The sequence below is a fragment of the Protomyctophum parallelum genome (assembly GCF_964188405.1).
Source record: "Protomyctophum parallelum genome assembly, chromosome: 9".
NCBI classification, from domain to species: Eukaryota; Metazoa; Chordata; class Actinopteri; order Myctophiformes; family Myctophidae; genus Protomyctophum; species Protomyctophum parallelum.
The window spans coordinates 20864758-20884534 of NC_139706.1; the positions used below are offsets into that span (position 1 = coordinate 20864758).

Sequence of the window (19777 nt, forward strand, 5' to 3'; positions counted from 1 at the left end):
ACTTAACCACTTTCAAGCTGTCCTCTGTATTTTGGCAAAATACAAAAAGGTTGCATATCTACGCGTTGTGAGCTTGATGATTGCCTATTTCTGATACTTCAGCACAACACTGTCCTATGATTAAGTGTACAATAGTGCATCAATTGATACAAAATACAAAGATGAAATATAGAGAGTCAAGGTTTCTGCCCGACTGTGATGAAAGCTACAGTATATGAACAGCATTAGCATGCAATATAATTAATGTCTTTCTATTTCATTTAATTTGTCATCCATGAGAAAGCCTGAGCATGAGAGTTTTAACAAATTAACAAGCACATGGCCAATCCAACGCTGTCTAAGTATGATTATGGACTGTCTGTGGCAGGATGGATGGGATAGGCCTAGAGGCGGCCATTTTTGTTCTTACGCCTCAGTGGGAGACTCATCGTCATCGGCGATCATCCCCTTCAAGTAGGACCTATGGAAGTCCTCAAACACCATGTCACCTGACCCACTAAGAGAGAGAGAGAGAGAGAGAGAGAGAGAGAGAGAGAGAGAGAGATGATGCAAAATCTCCCATGTCGCATTGTAGGCTAAGCTTGTAGATATGCAAAAAAAAAAAAGAAACCTTGAGGAAATAAAGTGCAAAATGTGGAACATTTTGGAAGCATTTCAACAACACATAAATGGTACGGAGGTGCATAGTACTGGTACAACATCATTTCAGATGGGGGGGGGGGGGGGCTGATGTTGTACCAGTACTATGCACTGGTGGACGGGTGTCCGAACTGCCCAAAGCCCTATGAGACACAGACTGAGTAGGAAAAAAAATGTGTTTTGTCATGGACATTAGTGAGGACCAATTATATGAAGAGATGTTGAAAAGTGGTGAAGTGGTCCTCTAAGCTACTATATAAGGCTTCCCCAAATAGAGCCCTTATAGACTTCACTGACGATTCAATACAAATATAGGAGAATCTCGATTACATGGATCGTCTGACTCAACGTGACTGACTCAACGTGACTGATTCAATGTGACTGACTCAACGTGACTGACTCAACGTGACTGACTCAACGTGACTGACTCAACGTGACTGACTCAACGTGACTGACTCAACGTGACTGACTCAACGTGACTGACTCAACGTGACTGATTCAATGTGACTGATTCAACGTGACTGACTCAATGTGACTGATTCAACGTGACTGACTCAACGTGACTGACTCAACGTGACTGACTCAATGTGACTGATTCAACGTGACTGACTCAACGTGACTGACTCAACGTGACTGACTCAACGTGACTGAATCAACGTGACTGAATCAACGTGACTGACTCAACGTGACTGACTCAACGTGACTGAATCAACGTGACTGATTCAACGTGACTGACTCAACGTGACTGACTCAACGTGACTGACTCAACGTGACTGACTCAACGTGACTGACTCAACGTGACTGACTCAACGTGACTGAATCAACGTGACTGACTCAACGTGACTGATTCAACGTGACTGACTCAACGTGACTGATTCAACGTGACTGACTCAACGTGACTGACTCAACGTGACTGATTCAACGTGACTGACTCAACGTGACTGACTCAACGTGACTGATTCAACGTGACTGATTCAACGTGACTGACTCAACGTGACTGACTCAACGTGACTGAATCAACGTGACTGATTCAACGTGACTGACTCAACGTGACTGACTCAACGTGACTGATTCAACGTGACTGACTCAACGTGACTGAATCAACGTGACTGACTCAACGTGACTGACTCAACGTGACTGATTCAACGTGACTGACTCAACGTGACTGACTCAATGTGACTGATTCAACGTGACTGATTCAATGTGACTGATTCAACGTGACTGACTCAACGTGACTGATTCAACGTGAAACTGCAGTTTCTGTAACACAAACAATGAGCTTCCCTGTAATGTTATATAACCGTCTTTCTTGTCGCCCAAACATTACACGACACATTCCATGTAGCCTGGATGCAAAGGCCCAACCGGATCCCTTTCACACCCAGTTACCTAAAAGACACGGTTATTATTTACACATTTTCATTGTGGATGGTCACCTTTTATGGACCGAAGGATATTATATTATAGACAGACAGACAGACAGACAGACAGAGTAATGGAGAGAGATGGAGAGTAAAGGCAGACAAACTTCACACCGTGGCGTCAATTACAGTTTCATTCAGACATGACAGTATGACTTTCTACCTCTCCGCCTGCATTTGTTTACGGATCCTTTCCGTCTCTGTTGCTCTCCCACCGCTGTCCCACACCTGCTAAAGTGTCATCCTAGGGTTCCGAGAGCCCATTGTGTCCGAAAGCGTATCATGTATAGTTTGGAACTCTGGGTTCAACCAGTCATTCAGCACGCTACACAATGCCAATACCTCCGCCACACACCCACAAGTTCTACTTTAACACCTTGTGAGGAAGTTGGCCCAAGGTTTGACACAAAACACAATACCCGCTCACAACAAGCTTACAAGGACAACAAAGACGCTTATGGGACGAGTGACATGCATCCAATACGTAATATCAAAACCATGGATATCGGATGAAATCTGAGCGACTTTTATAGCTTGAAGAATACCCTCCTTTCCTACATTGACACCTGGGAACAACCTGGTAAAGAAATAAACAATGAGGCACATTATGTGGCCCAAAGTTTATCCTATGGGACTTTAATGTCCCATAGCTGAAAACGGTTATTGTCTAATAGTTATCGGTTACATCTTGTCCTATAGGACACTAGATCTATGCTATGGGAATATACAGTGGGTCACTAAGAGGCCAGATGACAGTAAAGTGACAATTTAATGCCCTTTTAATACATAACAAATTAAAAGAAAAATCACACCTGTGTGAAGTGAGGGGCGCTCTTATCATCGTATATCATCATGACGTAAATTAGATACTATGCCTATTTGCTCAGACGATGATGTAAAATTCTCCATTCATTGTCAATGGGAATTTAATGTTTGTTTAAGACGAAGTTTGTGGACGGTAACCAAAAGCTGGATGTAGGAAGGGCTAGCGCCCCTCAAAAAAAGACCATTACTGCATCAAAAGTCATGAACAAATTATACTATAGAAACTGGTCATTGTCAAATATTACTTTAGAAAGAGGAAAACATTGTGAAAATTGCCGATCTACAAGCTATCGAGAGCTTATAGATCAGCTATTTTCACAATATTTATGTTCGGAAAAGAGTCAAACTAAAATGTTGCCTCAACTCCTACAATTCCAGGTCATATGGCCTGAAAAGGTTGTGAACCCCTGACATAATGTGAGCGACTCTTACTCACATCAGCCAGTGTATATGATCTGTTCGCCTGCGAGTATCATATTTGAGAAACAAACAGGATTAGCCTGCATGCTTGCAGTCTGAACAAAGCCTAATAAATAAAATAATAAAAGCCAGCCTAAGGGGGCACGGTGGCACAGTTGGTAGTGCTGTCGCCTCACAGCTAGAAGGTCCTGGGTTCAATTCCTGCTGAGGACGCTGTGGGTGCTGGCGGAGTGTTCTCTCCTCCACATCATCAGTGCTCATACCAGAGGCGGGGTTGGCGAAAGGGCCCTTCTGTGTGGTGTTTGCATGTTCTCCCCGTGTCCCCTAAGGTAGGTACCCTCACAAAAAACATGCAGTAATTCTGGTCTCTAAACTGCCGCCCCCTGACCAGATGGAGGGGAAAGGAACTGGTTGGAATATTGTGTTCCTTCCACGTGCTATGTCCAACCAGGGAAACTCCCCCCTGTCAAGGAGCAACTTGGACACTCATGCATGAAGGAAGCATGAGTTCAAGTCTGTTCAGGGGAAATGGATGACAATGACACGTGATGCAGGCCGCGTTCTCGCTTGGATCAGCAACGTGACATTAAAGCTCACCACAATCCAGGTCTAGTCGCCCGCGGGTCCGTGCACAAACGAGCGTCAATTTCACAGGACCGCACTTCTGCAATGACAATATTTTTATTGAGTTGAAAGGATTGTACAAGCTCAAGATAGCCGAGAAGCTTCGAGGTGATGACTTGAGACCAGCAAGGGAGGAAATGATAACATGATATGAGCCGAGCTACAATGATAGCAATTATGTCATTTGTGTGTTCTATTCAACATTGACAGCTCGGATGTCTCTGTTGAACACAATCTCATTATGCAACAGTTGGATTGTGCTAAGGAAATCTTTATGAGGTGAGGTGGAGTTTTAGCACAATAAAGAAAGGAATGCTCTGAAAGAGTGTCGGGATAAGTCCTGTGTTCAAACATGTGTTCCAGATGTCATTAAGACGGCGTCCAGATGAAGGCGTTTTTTGGTGTATCCCATAAAGGTTTTCAACCGTATTGCCATTTCGTAAACCGGGTTCCAGTGTGAAGAAATCTGAAGACCCTTGTGTCTCAGTGTGTACAACATGACAAATACGCTTCTTTATTGAACCGATGTCGCCATCCCCTAAAATGCAGCTCAAGATGCTAAACAGTGTTGCCATAGAAACAAGCAACCATGGTGTATCAAAAGCGATCCCAAAAGAAGCGACTATAACGTCTATAATAGGCCAAATGAGCACTTTAAACCTATTATGCATCGGAAATTTGATGCTGAAGTCTCCTGGATAATGGTGGAGGAAGGAGGAAGCGTTATGATTCACAGTCCCTATCCAGTAGCTCTCTACTCGTAAGCGTTACATAAGCAGCTTTGAAGATAACATAATAAACGTGATTGTCATCATATACAGCTGTGCAAGACAATAACACTGTGACATGATGTATTATAGCTTCCTTCTCCAAACTGGGGTTTTCTTTAATTATTAAACGCCTCTGCTACATGGAAGGGGGTCTCTTCTTTTTTGAGGGGCGCCTATGCACAGCTTTGTGTGTAACGGTATACTGTTTTATATCTGTTTGAGCACGGAATGTGTTTACACTACAGCACGGAATGTGATGATTCGTTTGACTGAGCATGGCATGATGATGATGTATGATGATAAGAGTGCCCCTCACTTTACACGAGTGTGATTTTTTATTCTTCTTTAAAGAAGCTGAGAGTTAATAGTTTTGTTCATTGGTATTTTCAGGTTTTCCCACTAGACTCACTAGACCATTAGACAAGTGGGAAAACCTGGCTGAAAACATTTTCATGTCAAGGATCTCCGAATTGATATGAATTTGACCATGGACCCCCATCTCAATATATTTTGTGTCAGGGAGCCACATAATAAGCGAAGACTTTTGTTAGAAATTGTAAACGTTATTTAGAAAATAGCTGCTCTGCGAGCTTAATGTGTTGCGTTTTTGTAGATGGACTATTTATAAAAGCCAAAGTATAAAATAAAATAGGGTTAAAGTAGTTGAACTGTTACTCATTTTGCTGGGGACCCCCCAGAACACCCTCAAGGGGTCCCGGGTAGTCGGGTACCCACTTTGAGAACCACTGTCTTCCACACATGGAAAGCCAATGACAGGACTCAGGAGTGCAACACAATATAAAACCAAAGGTTGCTACAAACAGAGAAATGTCTTACCCATCCTTAACTTCACGTCACAATGGACAGAACAGATTGGGAGAAAAACAGATAAGAAAACAGAGTTGAATGAAATGAATGATTTGTGCTATGTAGTTGTTATTACATTTGAATTGTTCCTTTGATGTTACTGCATTTACAGCCTTTTGTGAAGTAAAGCATTATCTCTCTGTCTGTTAATCAGTCAATCAATAATAATAATAATAGAGTCAGAAGAGCGTGATATTACCTGGATCAGGTTTAGACTGCATCAGTTTGAAAGGAACTTCGAGGGACACCTCACTGAAAGAGCACACACACACACACACACACACACACACACACACACACACACACACACGTTGAAACCCTTGCTCGAGGGCTCATGCCGGTATTGAATTTAGATGTCAGCGGATGCATAAATTATGTGGAGATGGCCAATCGTCTGGCTATGTGAGAGAGCCTGATTTATACTGTACATTATCGAACTACATACTACATAGTAATAAGGTTAACACTACTAACCCAATTTCACACAAATGGCAACAGAGAATGATGGTTTATCAGTGTGAAGTGAAACATACCTGGATCCAATCACTCTGTTGAAGTCAGACATGGAAAAGAACACATGAATTTAAACACCAACATTTAAACGCAAACCATAGAGAATCAGCTCAATCAACTAAAGTAAACATCTAAAAGATATATATATATATATATATATATATATATATATATATATATATATATATATATATATATAATTAATATGTAACAACGGGCAGAAACCTCTCATCTCCATATTTAAACGTTTTGTGTTTTTTTCATAAATTAGAGCAATTAGCAGATCCACAAGCTCCAAGCGTGATGCCAAGCCACTCGTTTTGAGCTTTGTAGATCTGCTACTTTTGCTACTTTTGCTCTTCTTGAATTTGAATACTGAAAAGTAACAGTTTTGGACATATGTGGTTTGTAACTGACAGAGACGATATATAATGACAAATATGGTACAATTGGTGAAAAAGAAGGCACAGGAGCCACTCAGACAATGTAGGCCCTTAGTTTAATATAACAGGGCCTAAATTGTCTGAGCTGCTCCAGTGCCTTCTTTTTCGCATGTTACCTGTCCTGCTTCTGAGATGCACCAGACTGGCCTGCTATAGGCTAGAGAGGTGCGTTGGAACTCCCTTCTACATCCCATCGTACAATTGGTATAATGACTAAGATTATGTATAACTTTGCATAATATGAAGGTTTATCATGATTAAGAATATAATATATTTGAGTATGTATTATAAGAACGTAAATAGGTTTATAATGACTGAGATAGTAGTATAAAAGAACAGGTAAGTTATACTGCTAGCTGGCAACTGAACATCACAAACTACAGAGTGGAGGATGTGTTCATCAAGGTGTATTAGTACTGTATGTACAGTATGTGTATAGTTCTCGTGTTAAATATGATAATGGTTCAATGTCAAGTTGTCCCTCTCCACCACTTATGTAACCAATGCTTATGTAATCCCGATTACAATTCTGATCCTGTTCCTCACCCTGCCCGTCTTATATAAACTACCTTGACAGACAGACAGAGCGACAGACAGACTCACCCAGCTGAGGCGATCATCCTCACCACCACCTTATAGGTAACTAGAATACCCAGCACCTCTTTCAACACCTCCTCCCTTACACTGCACAGAGAGAGAGAGAGAGAGAGAGAGAGAGAGAGAGAGAGAGAGAGAGAGAGAGAGAGAGAGAGAGAGAGAGAGAGAGACCCAACACGAGTGTGTATGTGTGTGTGTGTGTGTGTGTGTGTGTGTGTGTGTGTGTGTGTGTGTGTGTGTGTGTGTGTGTGTGTGTGTGTGTGTGTGTGTGTGTGTGTAATTGTGGGAGTCTGTGTGTGTAATTGATAATCTCTAAGAAAGTAATTGATAGTTAGTGAACCAGTGGTTCTCAAACTTTTCCAAGTCAAGGACCTCCAAAATGTATTTGGCTGTGGACCCCCATCTGAAAAGGGTTTGTGCCAGGGACCCCCAGAAGATTTGTGTTTGAAAAGTATTCAATTAACAATTTCCAAATATCTTCGATATTTCTTCAAACATTTTCAAAAATAGCAGGTGAACTAAGATATCAGTGCAGCATGAAGTGACACATGTGAGCTTGCACAGATCTGCTATTTTTAAATAGCCAACATTTAAATGGATAACATGTTAAAATGAGGTTTCCTGACAGCAACAATCGAGGTGAGTACTTATATTTATATACACAGTATGTTGTGTGTTTCTGTTGTGTATTGTGTAGCAGTGTGTGTGCTCCTACATGTTGGAGGAGGCCAAGTTTGTGTCTTGGTGTTTGAGATTTCCATCCAGGGCCAGACCTCTTGTTTAGAGCCAGCAGAGGGCGCAGTGTGTAGTCTTTCTTCATACTGGCTCCACTGGGGACACGGTCACTGTGTGTGGCCAGGACCTTACTGGTTAGTGGTTATTAATTATAACCCAGTGGTTTTCAACCCTTTTCATATCAATGGTCCATTATTGTCTCCACCAGCCGAAGGCATGGGGGAGAATATGTTTTGCACTCCGTCCGTCCGTGTGTCCGTCCGTTCGTGTGTCCGTCCGTCCGTCCGTGTGTCCGTGAGCAGCTAATCTCGGCCACCGTTAACCCGGTCGATGCCAAATTTTGCACACACACTCCCTGGATGCCAACCATGAACCTCTGCCCCAAACTTTCCAGAACGGCCTGTTATAGCGCCACCAGGAGGCCGCTTTGTGCAAAACAAGTTTTTGCACAGTACACCTACAGATTTTGTCCAAACATCACGCAAATTGGTACACAGTCTCTCTAGAGCCATTCAACGAAACCGGTCTTTCAGATTTCTCAGACTCCATCCTGATTGGTTATGATTGGCTTCCAAAATTCACAGGAGTGCTCAGTTTCAAACAAAATGCTGCAAATCATGAACACATCGCGTGATTTCCGTGAAATTGTGCACCCACATTCCCACTAGGCTGAGGACGAAATGCCACATGAACAATTTCATCTCAGCCTCAAGGTGGCGCTATAACTGGCCGAAAAGTGTTTTTACCTCTAACTGCACGGATCTGTGGATAACTTTGTATGCCAACTCCCTAGAGGCCAAGGAAAAACCTTTGCCTGGAATTTTTCACATCTGCTCTTTATAGCACCACCAGGAGGCCGACATATGTAAAACACATTTTCTATTATTACTCCTTCAGATTTTATCCAAATTTCACGCAAATCGGTACACATGATCTCATATTCCATCCTGATTGGCCACGATTGGCTCCTACAGTTTTCAGGAGTAGCAAATGGCCACAACTCCTCAACGCAGCGTCCGATTGCGATGAAACTGTGCACGCATATTCCCACTAGGCTGAGGAAGAATCCTGGTGGAGACCTGTGCCGATTGGCACTTTATTTATTCTGCATTTGAGCCACGGATCACCATTTGATGAGATTTAGCCTCTCAGACTCAAAATGTAATATATGTTGTTATCATTAGATCTATAAAGGGTCTACTTGGTTACCAACTCTTCCATCATTTAGCTGGGGACCACCTCCTCAAGGACCTCTGGTTGAGAATCACTGGGTTAAACTGCTTCATAATATTATGTTCTATCTTCACCTGCAGTCATGCACATCATATTCAGGTGCTGGGATGGATGTCTAAACGCCCCACTAGCACCATCTAGAGGCCAGGATGCTCTTTACACCCAACAGACTCACTAATGGGGCTACTTTTGTACAATTTAAAATTACAATTAATAGTAAAAAACGCATTGGACAAAACCTCTTAACTCCATTGGACCCTCAAACTGTCTAAAGCAGCTAACTCCACCACCTCTCTCCTTCTCATGCAAGTAATTGACAATATCTAAAGTCACAACACCAGCTTTGATGAGGCAGTATTGCATTGTTTAAAAATATAAGGTTTTATTCATTTCCTTAAAAACGTACATTTCATTTCCTGAAAAATGAACAATTTGGAGTATGAGGTTTCTTCCGCACAGCAGAGATATACTGTATGTTCATTCCCCAATTACCCCGACGCCTTTAAAGTTTTTGCTGATGTTTACAATATTATTGTACATAATATACAACATAAGCAAAAACTTTAAACTCATGTGCTGAACGGCTAAGTACATTTAAATCAGAAAAGAAGTGGGAATTTTTGCCTATGGGTGGTGTGCTAAAATGAAAGGATATGGGGCGTCAAAAACAATTGGGTTCATCCTGTGATGATCCAGCTGTCTAACGTTAGCATCAGTGTTAATGTTGAAAATGTACTACTGATGTGACAGAGATTCTATTTAAAATGTTGCTGTAAAGACAAACACACACTAACAGTCACTCACCCCGTCTCTTCTTCGGCCACAGGTTTGACGTACTTGTCGTTGGTGTAAAGGACAATGTTGGTCACCTGTTCAGCTGGTAGGGACAGACAGAGAGACATGATATATAGTGGGAAGAAAGGCAGACACATTCAGATTCAGTTGAAGGGACAGACAGACAGATAGAATTGTAGCTAGTATAATGTTATGGTACTGACCTGAAACACTGATGTCTTTAATGTTTCTTTTGGACAAGTTTGTAATCTCAACGCTGGCCTTGACTGGTTCACCATGGTAATACGTCTATATACAGACAGGCAGAGGGGTTATAGTGACATTGACATGACGACATTCAGAATCATACCACTGTACATATTAGCCAGTAAGATGCCTGAGGGCGAGAAGCGACCTTGTCCTAAAGGGTGAGATCGCGTGCACGCATCCGCCTAGGTGACAGCAGACTGCTGGGCGAGCGCTGACGCTTTGGCATGGGGGACCAACCAACCAAACAACTGACTGACAGGAAATGCACGATTGCATATGTCATCATAGCTTCTAAACCGGCAACCAATTTCTACAAGGATCAAATCCAACGGTTGACTAACCATCCTCTCACAAGTCTCACATCCTTAAGGTCAATTTATGCTTTGCACAAGTGTCGGACGCCACTTAACTATCTCTATACTAGTACGGTGCCCTGGAGTGGCCATTGAGATTTTACATGTGCACAATGTAATATAACGTGAGCACACTTAAAAAAAGTGTTTTTCTGTCAATGGCGACTCTGGGGCCATTTAGAACCTTATATAGTATAAACTTAACCTTCTATAACCTAATGTCTAAACACAGCTATTTTAACCATCAACGTGTTAGTTAATGCAGTATGCTACGTGCATCTATGGGATCTGCTCTAGGCTGTTCATACAATGCATTGTGGGTATGATGACACGGCCAGTTTAGGAGCCACTGAGGTATTGTTGTAACGTCCAGTGCATACCTCTTTCTCCAGGCTGACCTTGAGGTGCAGAGGTTTGTCAGACATCAGGAACTCGTACGTCATCTCTGCAGATGGAACAACGTTCCACTGTTCACTGGAGCAAACTGGATCTTACGCACGACAGACACACGGAACTCCTACACAGCGCGCACGCACACACACACACACACACACACACACACACACACACACACACACACACACACACACACACACACACACACAGGTAGCAAGAAAGCAGAGAGAAAGAACGAGAGTGGTGAAGACATAAATGTATACGTATTATGGACAGACTGTGAACCTGAGGTTGTGAGAGATTCTCGGTTGTGTACGTGTGTCTGTGTCTCTGTGTGTGTGTGTGTGGTGGGGGTGCATACATACGGTTTGTCTATTGCAGCATGCTTGCTCTCAGCGCTGAACACCTTCACCTCAAACTCCACTGCACATTTCTGTTCACACAGACACACACACACACACACACACACACACACACACACACACACACACACACACACACACACACACACACACACACACACACACACACACACACACACACACACACACACACACACACACACACACACACACACACACGTATAACATATGTATAACATAGTAGTATATATATATAGTTTATATGTATAGTCTCATAATATAGATATTCCACTGTTACTTTCTTAGCTTACGCATGTTTCATGATAAATGCTTTTTTGTGATGTATTCCCATGCTTTTTGTTTGCTTAATGTAAGTCGCTCTGGATTAAGAGCGTCTGCTAAATGCCTAAATTGTAAATTGCACACACACACACACACACACACACACACACACACACACACACACACACACACACACACACACACACACACACACACACACACACACACACACACACACACACACACACACACACACACTTTTCCAAATCGCATGGTGAGCTTCCCTCCATGACAATCGCACCCTCTTCCAAATGTACCTCTATTGTATGTACTGTATAAGACAGACAGACAGACAAGTACCTTTCCATAATGAGAGGGTCCAGGTTGTAGACAGACAGAACATGGCAGATTGTCTGGAAACTGGAAGGAAAATCATGTTTTTCAATGAGAATCTACATGCAGTACACTGATGGAAAGTGATCGAAAAGATATCATTCCCCACTGTGTCCGTTGTTTGTTGTGGTGTGTGGATTCTACCATCCACTTGAATTTAGAACACACTTTAAAATGATAAATGTATACCGGTAGTAATGAGGGATGCAGGTACTACATTTAAAGGTTTCATGACATCAAATTTCTTTCATTTTCTTTGGTTTTGTACTTTCGTTTAGGTTTTCAATCCTCAATTAAAATCCCCCCCAAAACATTCAGTGGATTTTCTGTGGTTTTCTGAATAATTAGGCTCAGAAAAGTGCTGTGACTGGCCCATGGTCGGTCATACTCACAGTGAGTTTGTATATCTGCCATTATTAAATAGCCATGGTAACACGTTCATCCCCAGCTGAATGCTACATGGACCCCACTTTTGATGTAAGACGGCCCTTTTCATCTCTACTGACTGACTTTGACCACATCCCGTTGATGTGGACGACGTGTGCCTCCCATCATCAGTGCGTCACCTCAAAGAAGAAGGGGTAGGCGTCGTTCCCCAGCTTGTGGAGCAGATTCTTCTGAGCGTCGGTGTGCGTCAGCTTGTCCTCGTCCTGCAGCTCAGGGTACACCTGCCTGGTCGCCAGGAAGAGGTCTCTCCTGAACGGCACGCCCGTCACGTCCACGTAGCCGTAGCGGAACATACAGGACAGCGTCACGTACACTGCAGTAAACACAATTAAACCTACATTAAATTAAGACAGTTCATTTCGACTATTATCGCTGCTCAGCCTATACGACTGCAGGTCCTTTCAGACGGGGAGCGGGTGACGCAGGCATTGTCGCCTGGATCAGCGACAGGTCTGTCATGAGGGGCACGGGACGCGTAGCGTAAAAAAGGAAAAGAAAGCTCACCACAATCCAGGTCTAGTCTCAAGAGGGCGTGTGCACGAAATGTTTTACACGTCTCTCATTGAAAATGAATTGCCTGTCGGAAAATGCCTTAAAGTTTCTGGATTAGACATGAGATGATGACATATTACACCTCAGATTATGACATGTGGATTACACCTGCATGACATGTGGATTACACCTCATATCATGACATGTGGATTACACCTCATATCATGACATGTGGATTACACCTCATATCATGACATGTGGATTACACCTCATATCATGAAATGTGGATTACACCTCATATCATGAAATGTGGATTACACCTCATATGACATGTGGATTACACCTCATATTATAACATGTGGATTACACCTCATATTATAACATGTGGATTACACCTCAGATTATAACATGTGGATTACACCTCAGATTATGATATGTGGATTATTCCTCATAATTATGACATGTGGATTATTCCTCATATTATGACATGTGGATTACACCTCAGATTATAACATGTGGATTACACCTCAGATATATGGTCTATACAGAGATATTTCTGCAGTGTCTCTAGTCTACAGTATGCATGTCTCTACAATACAGAGACCTACCTTTACTTCCTTTCAGCAGAGCAGGGTCAATCAACACAACTCCGTCTGATAAAAAGGGGGGGAGAGAGAGAGAGAGAGAGAGAGAGATTAATTCATCAATTAATTAATAAACTCAGTTTATTAATTAAATAGACCTTTAATTTACAAACATAAGGATGTTTCCATTGTTTCCAGAGCAAAAGAGGAAACTCACCAACTGGATCTACAAAGTCAACATGGTCCACAAAGTCTCTCTTGGCCATGTAGACTGCAACCTGAAGCAGAGGAGAGATGCAGCTCACACACACATCTAAAACAGAGAGTGTGATTAGATACAGGAATTTACTTTTGTGTGACATTGTAGTATGATCAAGTATAGGCATTCATTCCTCCTTTACATGGAGTTTACTGCAGCCTGAAGCCTAAACACACATCCAACGTTCCATAGACTTGGCTGCCATATGTCGTCATTTCAAAAGGGAGGGACTAGCGCCCCTCAAAAACGCAAAAAAGTAAAATATGCAGTTAAGAGGTTATACTGTAACAGTAATGTAACATTGTGTCTTTAGTGTTGACTCACCGACTTGTCTTTGGAGACCTTCTTAAAAACAACTTGTTTATCAGTCATGGCTGGTGGTCTGCACCCCACACACACACACACCATGATAGTTCATAACAATGAGGCCCATAGGGCCATAGAAGCAACCATGAGGCCAATAGGGCCATAGATTGCCCGAATCTATTCCAGAGAAATATTCCTTATAAACTTTTTGTGAAGTCATGTGGGTCATGTGTTTTGAGTTATAATGACACAATAGCTGTAACGCAGTCCAGTTTTCAAGTCACAGCCTGGAAACTCACAGACTGAGAGACATGGTCTATAGCAAAGGTGGGCAATTCAACTTTTCTTCCCTTAATTATCTGATGCTTGCTCCAATTTTATGTTCACCCTCTCCTTACCCATGTGTGGAGACTTAAAGACCACAATGCAACTAGTCATGTAAAAAGCCCAGTCCACTCCAAAGTTATTATTCGTGCCTTGCAAACAGTTCTGTCTGGACTGACCAGTTTAGGGATAATGCTTGCAACTTGCAAGTCGTTGCAAGTAGTTGGTTGCATTGGTGTGGACTGGCCTTTACATGATTAAATGGGCGCCCACTGGCCTAGTGGTCTAGGTGCATGCCACATATAGGCTCTGGCCTGATGACAGCATGTTGCGTGTTAGTCTTGTTCATGACCTTTACTGCATGTCTCTCCCCTTCTCTCTCTCCCTCTTTCCTGTCCATCTTCACTGTAGCTATAACTATAGCTATCAATATAGGCACAAAAGCCAAAAAACTAACAAAAAAACTGTAATTTACCAACTACCGGTATACAACAACATATAAATAACACGTACAGACTGAGACAGACAACACACCTTAACATATGACAGATAGACAAGAGAGGCCAACACACCTTTACACACAGAGATAGACAGACAGACCTGTAGTTGTCCTGGGTGCAGATGTGTCAATTAAGTTTTCCAGCAGTAGAATACACAGTACACAGGCCAGGAGGTGGTATTTATAATCTACACATGTTTTACTTGTCAGCTTTTTGTCGGCATGAGGATTATTAATGGATGGAACTGCTCTTAATCCCTGTAAAACAGAATACAAAGCCCATTATAATTCATTATAGTAAGCCTCAAAAAGCCATGTGGCCCACAGGGCCTATAGCTCCTGTTTTGGTAGCGTGAGGCGATTTTAGGGCTGTTATGGGCCGGGTCTTGGCTGGGTGCTACAGAGACATGGGTCCCAGCTGCAAAGCTCTAAAAGTGAGCACAAAAACCTTAATCTGGACCCTGAAATGAACAGGAAGACATGCAAGAGGCCAGGGCTGGAGTGATGTGGCAGTGTGGCACCATCTGCTGGACCTGGTTAAAGGACAACTTTAGTTTTTTTAAACCAAGGTTCATGTTTAAAAAAAAAAAAATTGAAACATTTTTCAAAAATGTAAAAAGAACCACCGCTCATCCGCTGAAAGAACTTAAGTGAGGTGCTGCCTGGAGCCACAAAGGGAACATGAGAAAAATTAAGGGAAGCTCCGCACACTCAGATCTGCACACAATCAATGTATTTATTTAGAAAGCTTTCGGTCTACTGACCTTCTTCAGGCATCTTCAGGTTGTTATTGGAGAAAGTAAAAGATGAGTGTACATTTTATTTTATTTGCTGCTTTCTTTGGTTTTAGGGATTTTAGCTGTTTTTGACAGGGGGGCGGGGGGGGGGGGGCATTCAAGCATGGGGCTAAATATGTATTTTTTTACAAAATGTTAGCGATTTATTTTTTTATTATTTACTATAGTCCTACTAGACCCCAAGAAATTACATCTGGCCACAAAAGATCACAGGATCTACTGAATATGAAGGTAGCCTACTGGGGGAAGCCACACTGTGTGTCATAGGCTCAATGTCAGTTTTACACATTCAGTACGTGTAGATCCTGTGATCTTTTGTGGCTAGATGTAATTTCTTGGGGTCTAGTAGGATTATAGTAAATAATAAAATAATAAATCACTATAAAATGTAAAAAAAGATATACACATTTAGCTCCATGCTCCATATTTAGCCCCCTGTCAAAAACAGCTAAAATCCCCAAAACTAAAGAAAGCAACAAATGGAAAAATAATAACACTCCTCTTTTACTTTCTCTAATAACCTAAAACATGAACCTTGGTTGAAAACTAAAGTTGTCCTTTAACGATCTGGCAGCAGAATTTTGAATTAGTTGGAGGCGGTCCATGGTGGTTTTACTGAGGCAGGTGATTGCAATAGTTGAGGAGACAGCTAATCTGAGTTTAGCAATGTACCTACTGTATAAGTGGAAGAAACAATTGAAGCGCATGTTGGGTTTGAGGGGCCCCATACAGTCAACCACCTTAGGAACAATGCTTTCGGGGGCAACAATAAGCGCCTCAGTTTTGGCCTCCTTTGGCTGGAGGAAATTGTCAGATGATGGTTCATGACATGGTTCGTGTAAACATTCAAATTGAAATGAGCAGGGCACGTGGTGTAAAACAAAAAAGAGAAAAAAAAAACGAGAAATACAGTTGAATATCATCCGCCTAAAAATGGTAAGATAGGCCTATTTGTGAGTTTGTCGACCCCTTCTCTACACTTTACCAATACCAGGACAATCTTATATAGAGCAATGTACACATTACTCTGTTCACATCTTACCTCCCTTCTGTCCTGTCCTGATTACTACCTTACTCAATGTATGTTGTTCATTTCATGGCACTGGGTGAAGATCAATTCCTGGTATGTAGGCCTTAGAAGCAAGATGGCCGCCAGATTCCGAGACAGTTGATTAAAATACCTTTTTTATTGAAAAATAAGCATTGACGGGGTTTAATATGGTTCCGTAGACGTCACAAACAAGTGTGGCAAAATTAAAAGCAGCTTAGATTTTGCATTTGTACAAGGTAAGAGTGATTTAAAGGCACCAAGGTTGCTTTCGCAACGTTAGGGGCGGTGTTAACGTTTAGACTCTCGTAGAGAGATTCGTCAGAATCGAAAAAAACCTCTACGAGAATCTAAAATGTTGGGCTATGTAGGCCTGTGTTGTGTTGAGTATAACCACTTAAACCCTACACTGTATAATGCATCGACACCTCCGTTATTCCCTCTACACCAAATCTCGTTTGACGAAAATAGCCAATCTACAAGCTCAAAACATTGTGGCTATTATAAAGTTGTGAGGGTCGACTCCAGTGTTTGATTAAGGTTGAGCTGAATTAATGCCTTGCTGCCTGTCTCAGCAGTCAGCACACTGTCTGCTGAGCTCAGCAGTCTCCAGCTCATAATCTGATTTAACACACTTATATAATGAATTTATATAAAGCATCTCAGCACCTAAACAGCTAGCCTTGCTTGTATACATACGGTACATGGCTGCCTAAAGCTCCTCACCCACGAGGGGTATCTTGTTTGTGCAATTAATCCACACAGAAAACTATTATTTAAAACTGTTGTGTCATGATGAGTTCATCCACACAGAGCCTGAATATCACACTGCAAAAAAGCGACAATATATTTACTGAAAAACAAGGTTGATTTTTCGATGAGAATAAAGGCATCAACCTGTAAGAATGAGGCATCAGCTATGCCATTAGGTTTCATGCAAAATACTCGCTGGTGAGGTTGTCAGCCAGCCTCATCTACTGCATGTTTTCAACCAACTCCCTAGCTCCCCACACTGGCAGGGAAGACTTTAACACCGACAGTAATTTGATGGACACCTGCACCACCAAACGTGTCATTGCCCTCATTATCCAACAGCTTGAGTAAATACCTTTGCACAAAGACGAATGACTCATGGGTGATAATACACAAAAAAGAAAAAAGTGCAATAAACAAAAACACCTCCAAGATTATAAAAGAGCCTATCTAGAGGTATTGTGCATCATGTTAGCTTCCATCAACCCATAAAAAATAATCTGTACTAATTTAAATTCTAAATAGAAATCTCCCCTTTGTCTTTTCAAAAGGGAAATATTTAATAGTGAAATGCAAATTAGGTGTTCCTTTAAATAAAAACCTTATACTTCCCAGATGAGACAGCCAGCCAATCAGCAGGCAGTCCACTTTGTCTTTGCTTTTCCAATGACCAGAGGATGAGTGTTTGGCTGTAATGGCTCAGTGTCTCCAGCAGGAGGAAACCATCTCTCCAAATAAACAGTTTATCCATGGCTTTCATCCAGCAGTAGTGCCCTCTAGAGAAAAACAAAACCAACTACTCTTTGAAACAGTCGTGTTCTTCTGGTGTTGGTCAGTGGGCATAAGTAGATAGTGTGACAATCTCTAGAAGAGCTAGACAGCCCAACTGGCTTTTAGCTTTTTTCTGTGCGTCGCAGGTCATAGATTTAGGAGACCAGTGACCACATGTTTCTGACCCATTCATTAACCACACCATGGTTGTTGAACTCAATATTCGACCAATTGCCCTTTGTTCCAACTTAAGCTAAAACAAAATACATGGATGCACCTGGGACGTATCCTCAGTGATGTATCCCAAGGTCATCGGGGTTTCAACATCATACCCCTCACTCAGGTGACCCAGCCAGGGTGATCAAGTCCCCGACTTACGTCCCAGTAGCTACCCTCGATCAGTCCCATTAGGGAAAAACCAGGGCCACACAATCCGTTCCTCCTGAACTACTCTGCCAGGACTGGGAGGTACCATTCTGGCGTGTGGAAGGACTAGGCTCTGTGGGTTGACTCCTGTCCGGTCCACTCCTACTCTCACCAGGTCCACTCCTGCTCTCACCAAGTCCAGCCCCTGTGCGTTGCACCAGACTCCCAGCACCAGGCACTTTATTCAGGAATGGTGGATTCTCGAGCCGCAATGGTTCCGCAGGCTCCACCTTGCCCTTGGTGGTGCCGCAGGCTCCGCTTGAGGCTTGAATAGACCTCCTAAAGGCCTCACCGTGGGTTTGTTGGGCTTCTTCCTCATGGAAGACACAGGCTGGGCAGATTTAACTAGGAAACATTGACACCTTCATGAGTTTCTCATTCTGCTGCTGACCAAACCAAAACGAAACTATGTGAAACTGGGCCATTAACAGTCATGGGACCTTCATCAAACCTGGGATTACAGTGCACAGAGTAAGTAGTAAGCCTTGCCGAGCCATGAGGCCCATAGCTCAGGAGCCTATCTTGTTTCTGTAGCGTGAGGCAGCTTGATGTACAAGTAGACCCCCTGGACATGACGCTAGTATGTCACAGGGACTTACCCACAATCCAACCCTCGATGCAGAGTGTCAAGCAGGGAGGCATGGGTCCCATTTATCAGTCTTTGGTATGACCCGGCCAGAGGATCAAACCCCGACCTCCCAGTCTCAGGGCCGACACTCTAAGGCCACTGAGCTGGTGGCACACTAGTGCAGTCTACATTGAGAAAATGTACACGGAAAATACTTCTGCAGTGCACAATGTATACTTAGTTGTGCACCAATCTAAAAGCTCATGACACAGGAGCTTGTACATCAGCTCACAAAGTATAAATCAGGCTTTAATGTTGTTCTACTCACTTCTGTCCACAAAAGGATGTAACCGTCACATGACATCCACATGGCATTTTACGAGGCTATAACTATAGGCTCTCTCTAGAGCGCACAGCTACTTTAATTTTTTCTTCCAGTCAGTGTCGTTAATGTAGTTTTGAATAAACCATAAAACCAAGGTTATATGATTGAAAATCACAAACAATATTGCCAACCATTTTCCAAAGCATACAAAAAGGGCTAAACTTATACCAGATACAAATCCTTTACAATTAGTTGACCGGG

The 19777-nt window shown here is 42.4% G+C and overlaps 1 protein-coding gene across 1 annotated transcript; it reads right to left on the minus strand.

Annotated features, from left to right (window-relative positions):
* Positions 1-405: 405 nt before the first annotated feature.
* LOC310864480 (S-arrestin-like) lies at positions 406-15082 on the minus strand (the record flags this gene model as incomplete). Its single annotated transcript, XM_083773168.1, is given in 15 exon segments — positions 406-496; positions 7126-7206; positions 7835-7897; positions 7899-7964; positions 9892-9964; positions 10086-10170; positions 10865-10957; positions 10960-10974; positions 11242-11313; positions 11885-11944; positions 12484-12677; positions 13465-13509; positions 13658-13718; positions 14024-14073; positions 14930-15082. Coding segments are annotated over 14 exon segments (1047 nt in total). The 5' UTR covers positions 14072-14073; positions 14930-15082.
* Positions 15083-19777: the final 4695 nt, after the last annotated feature.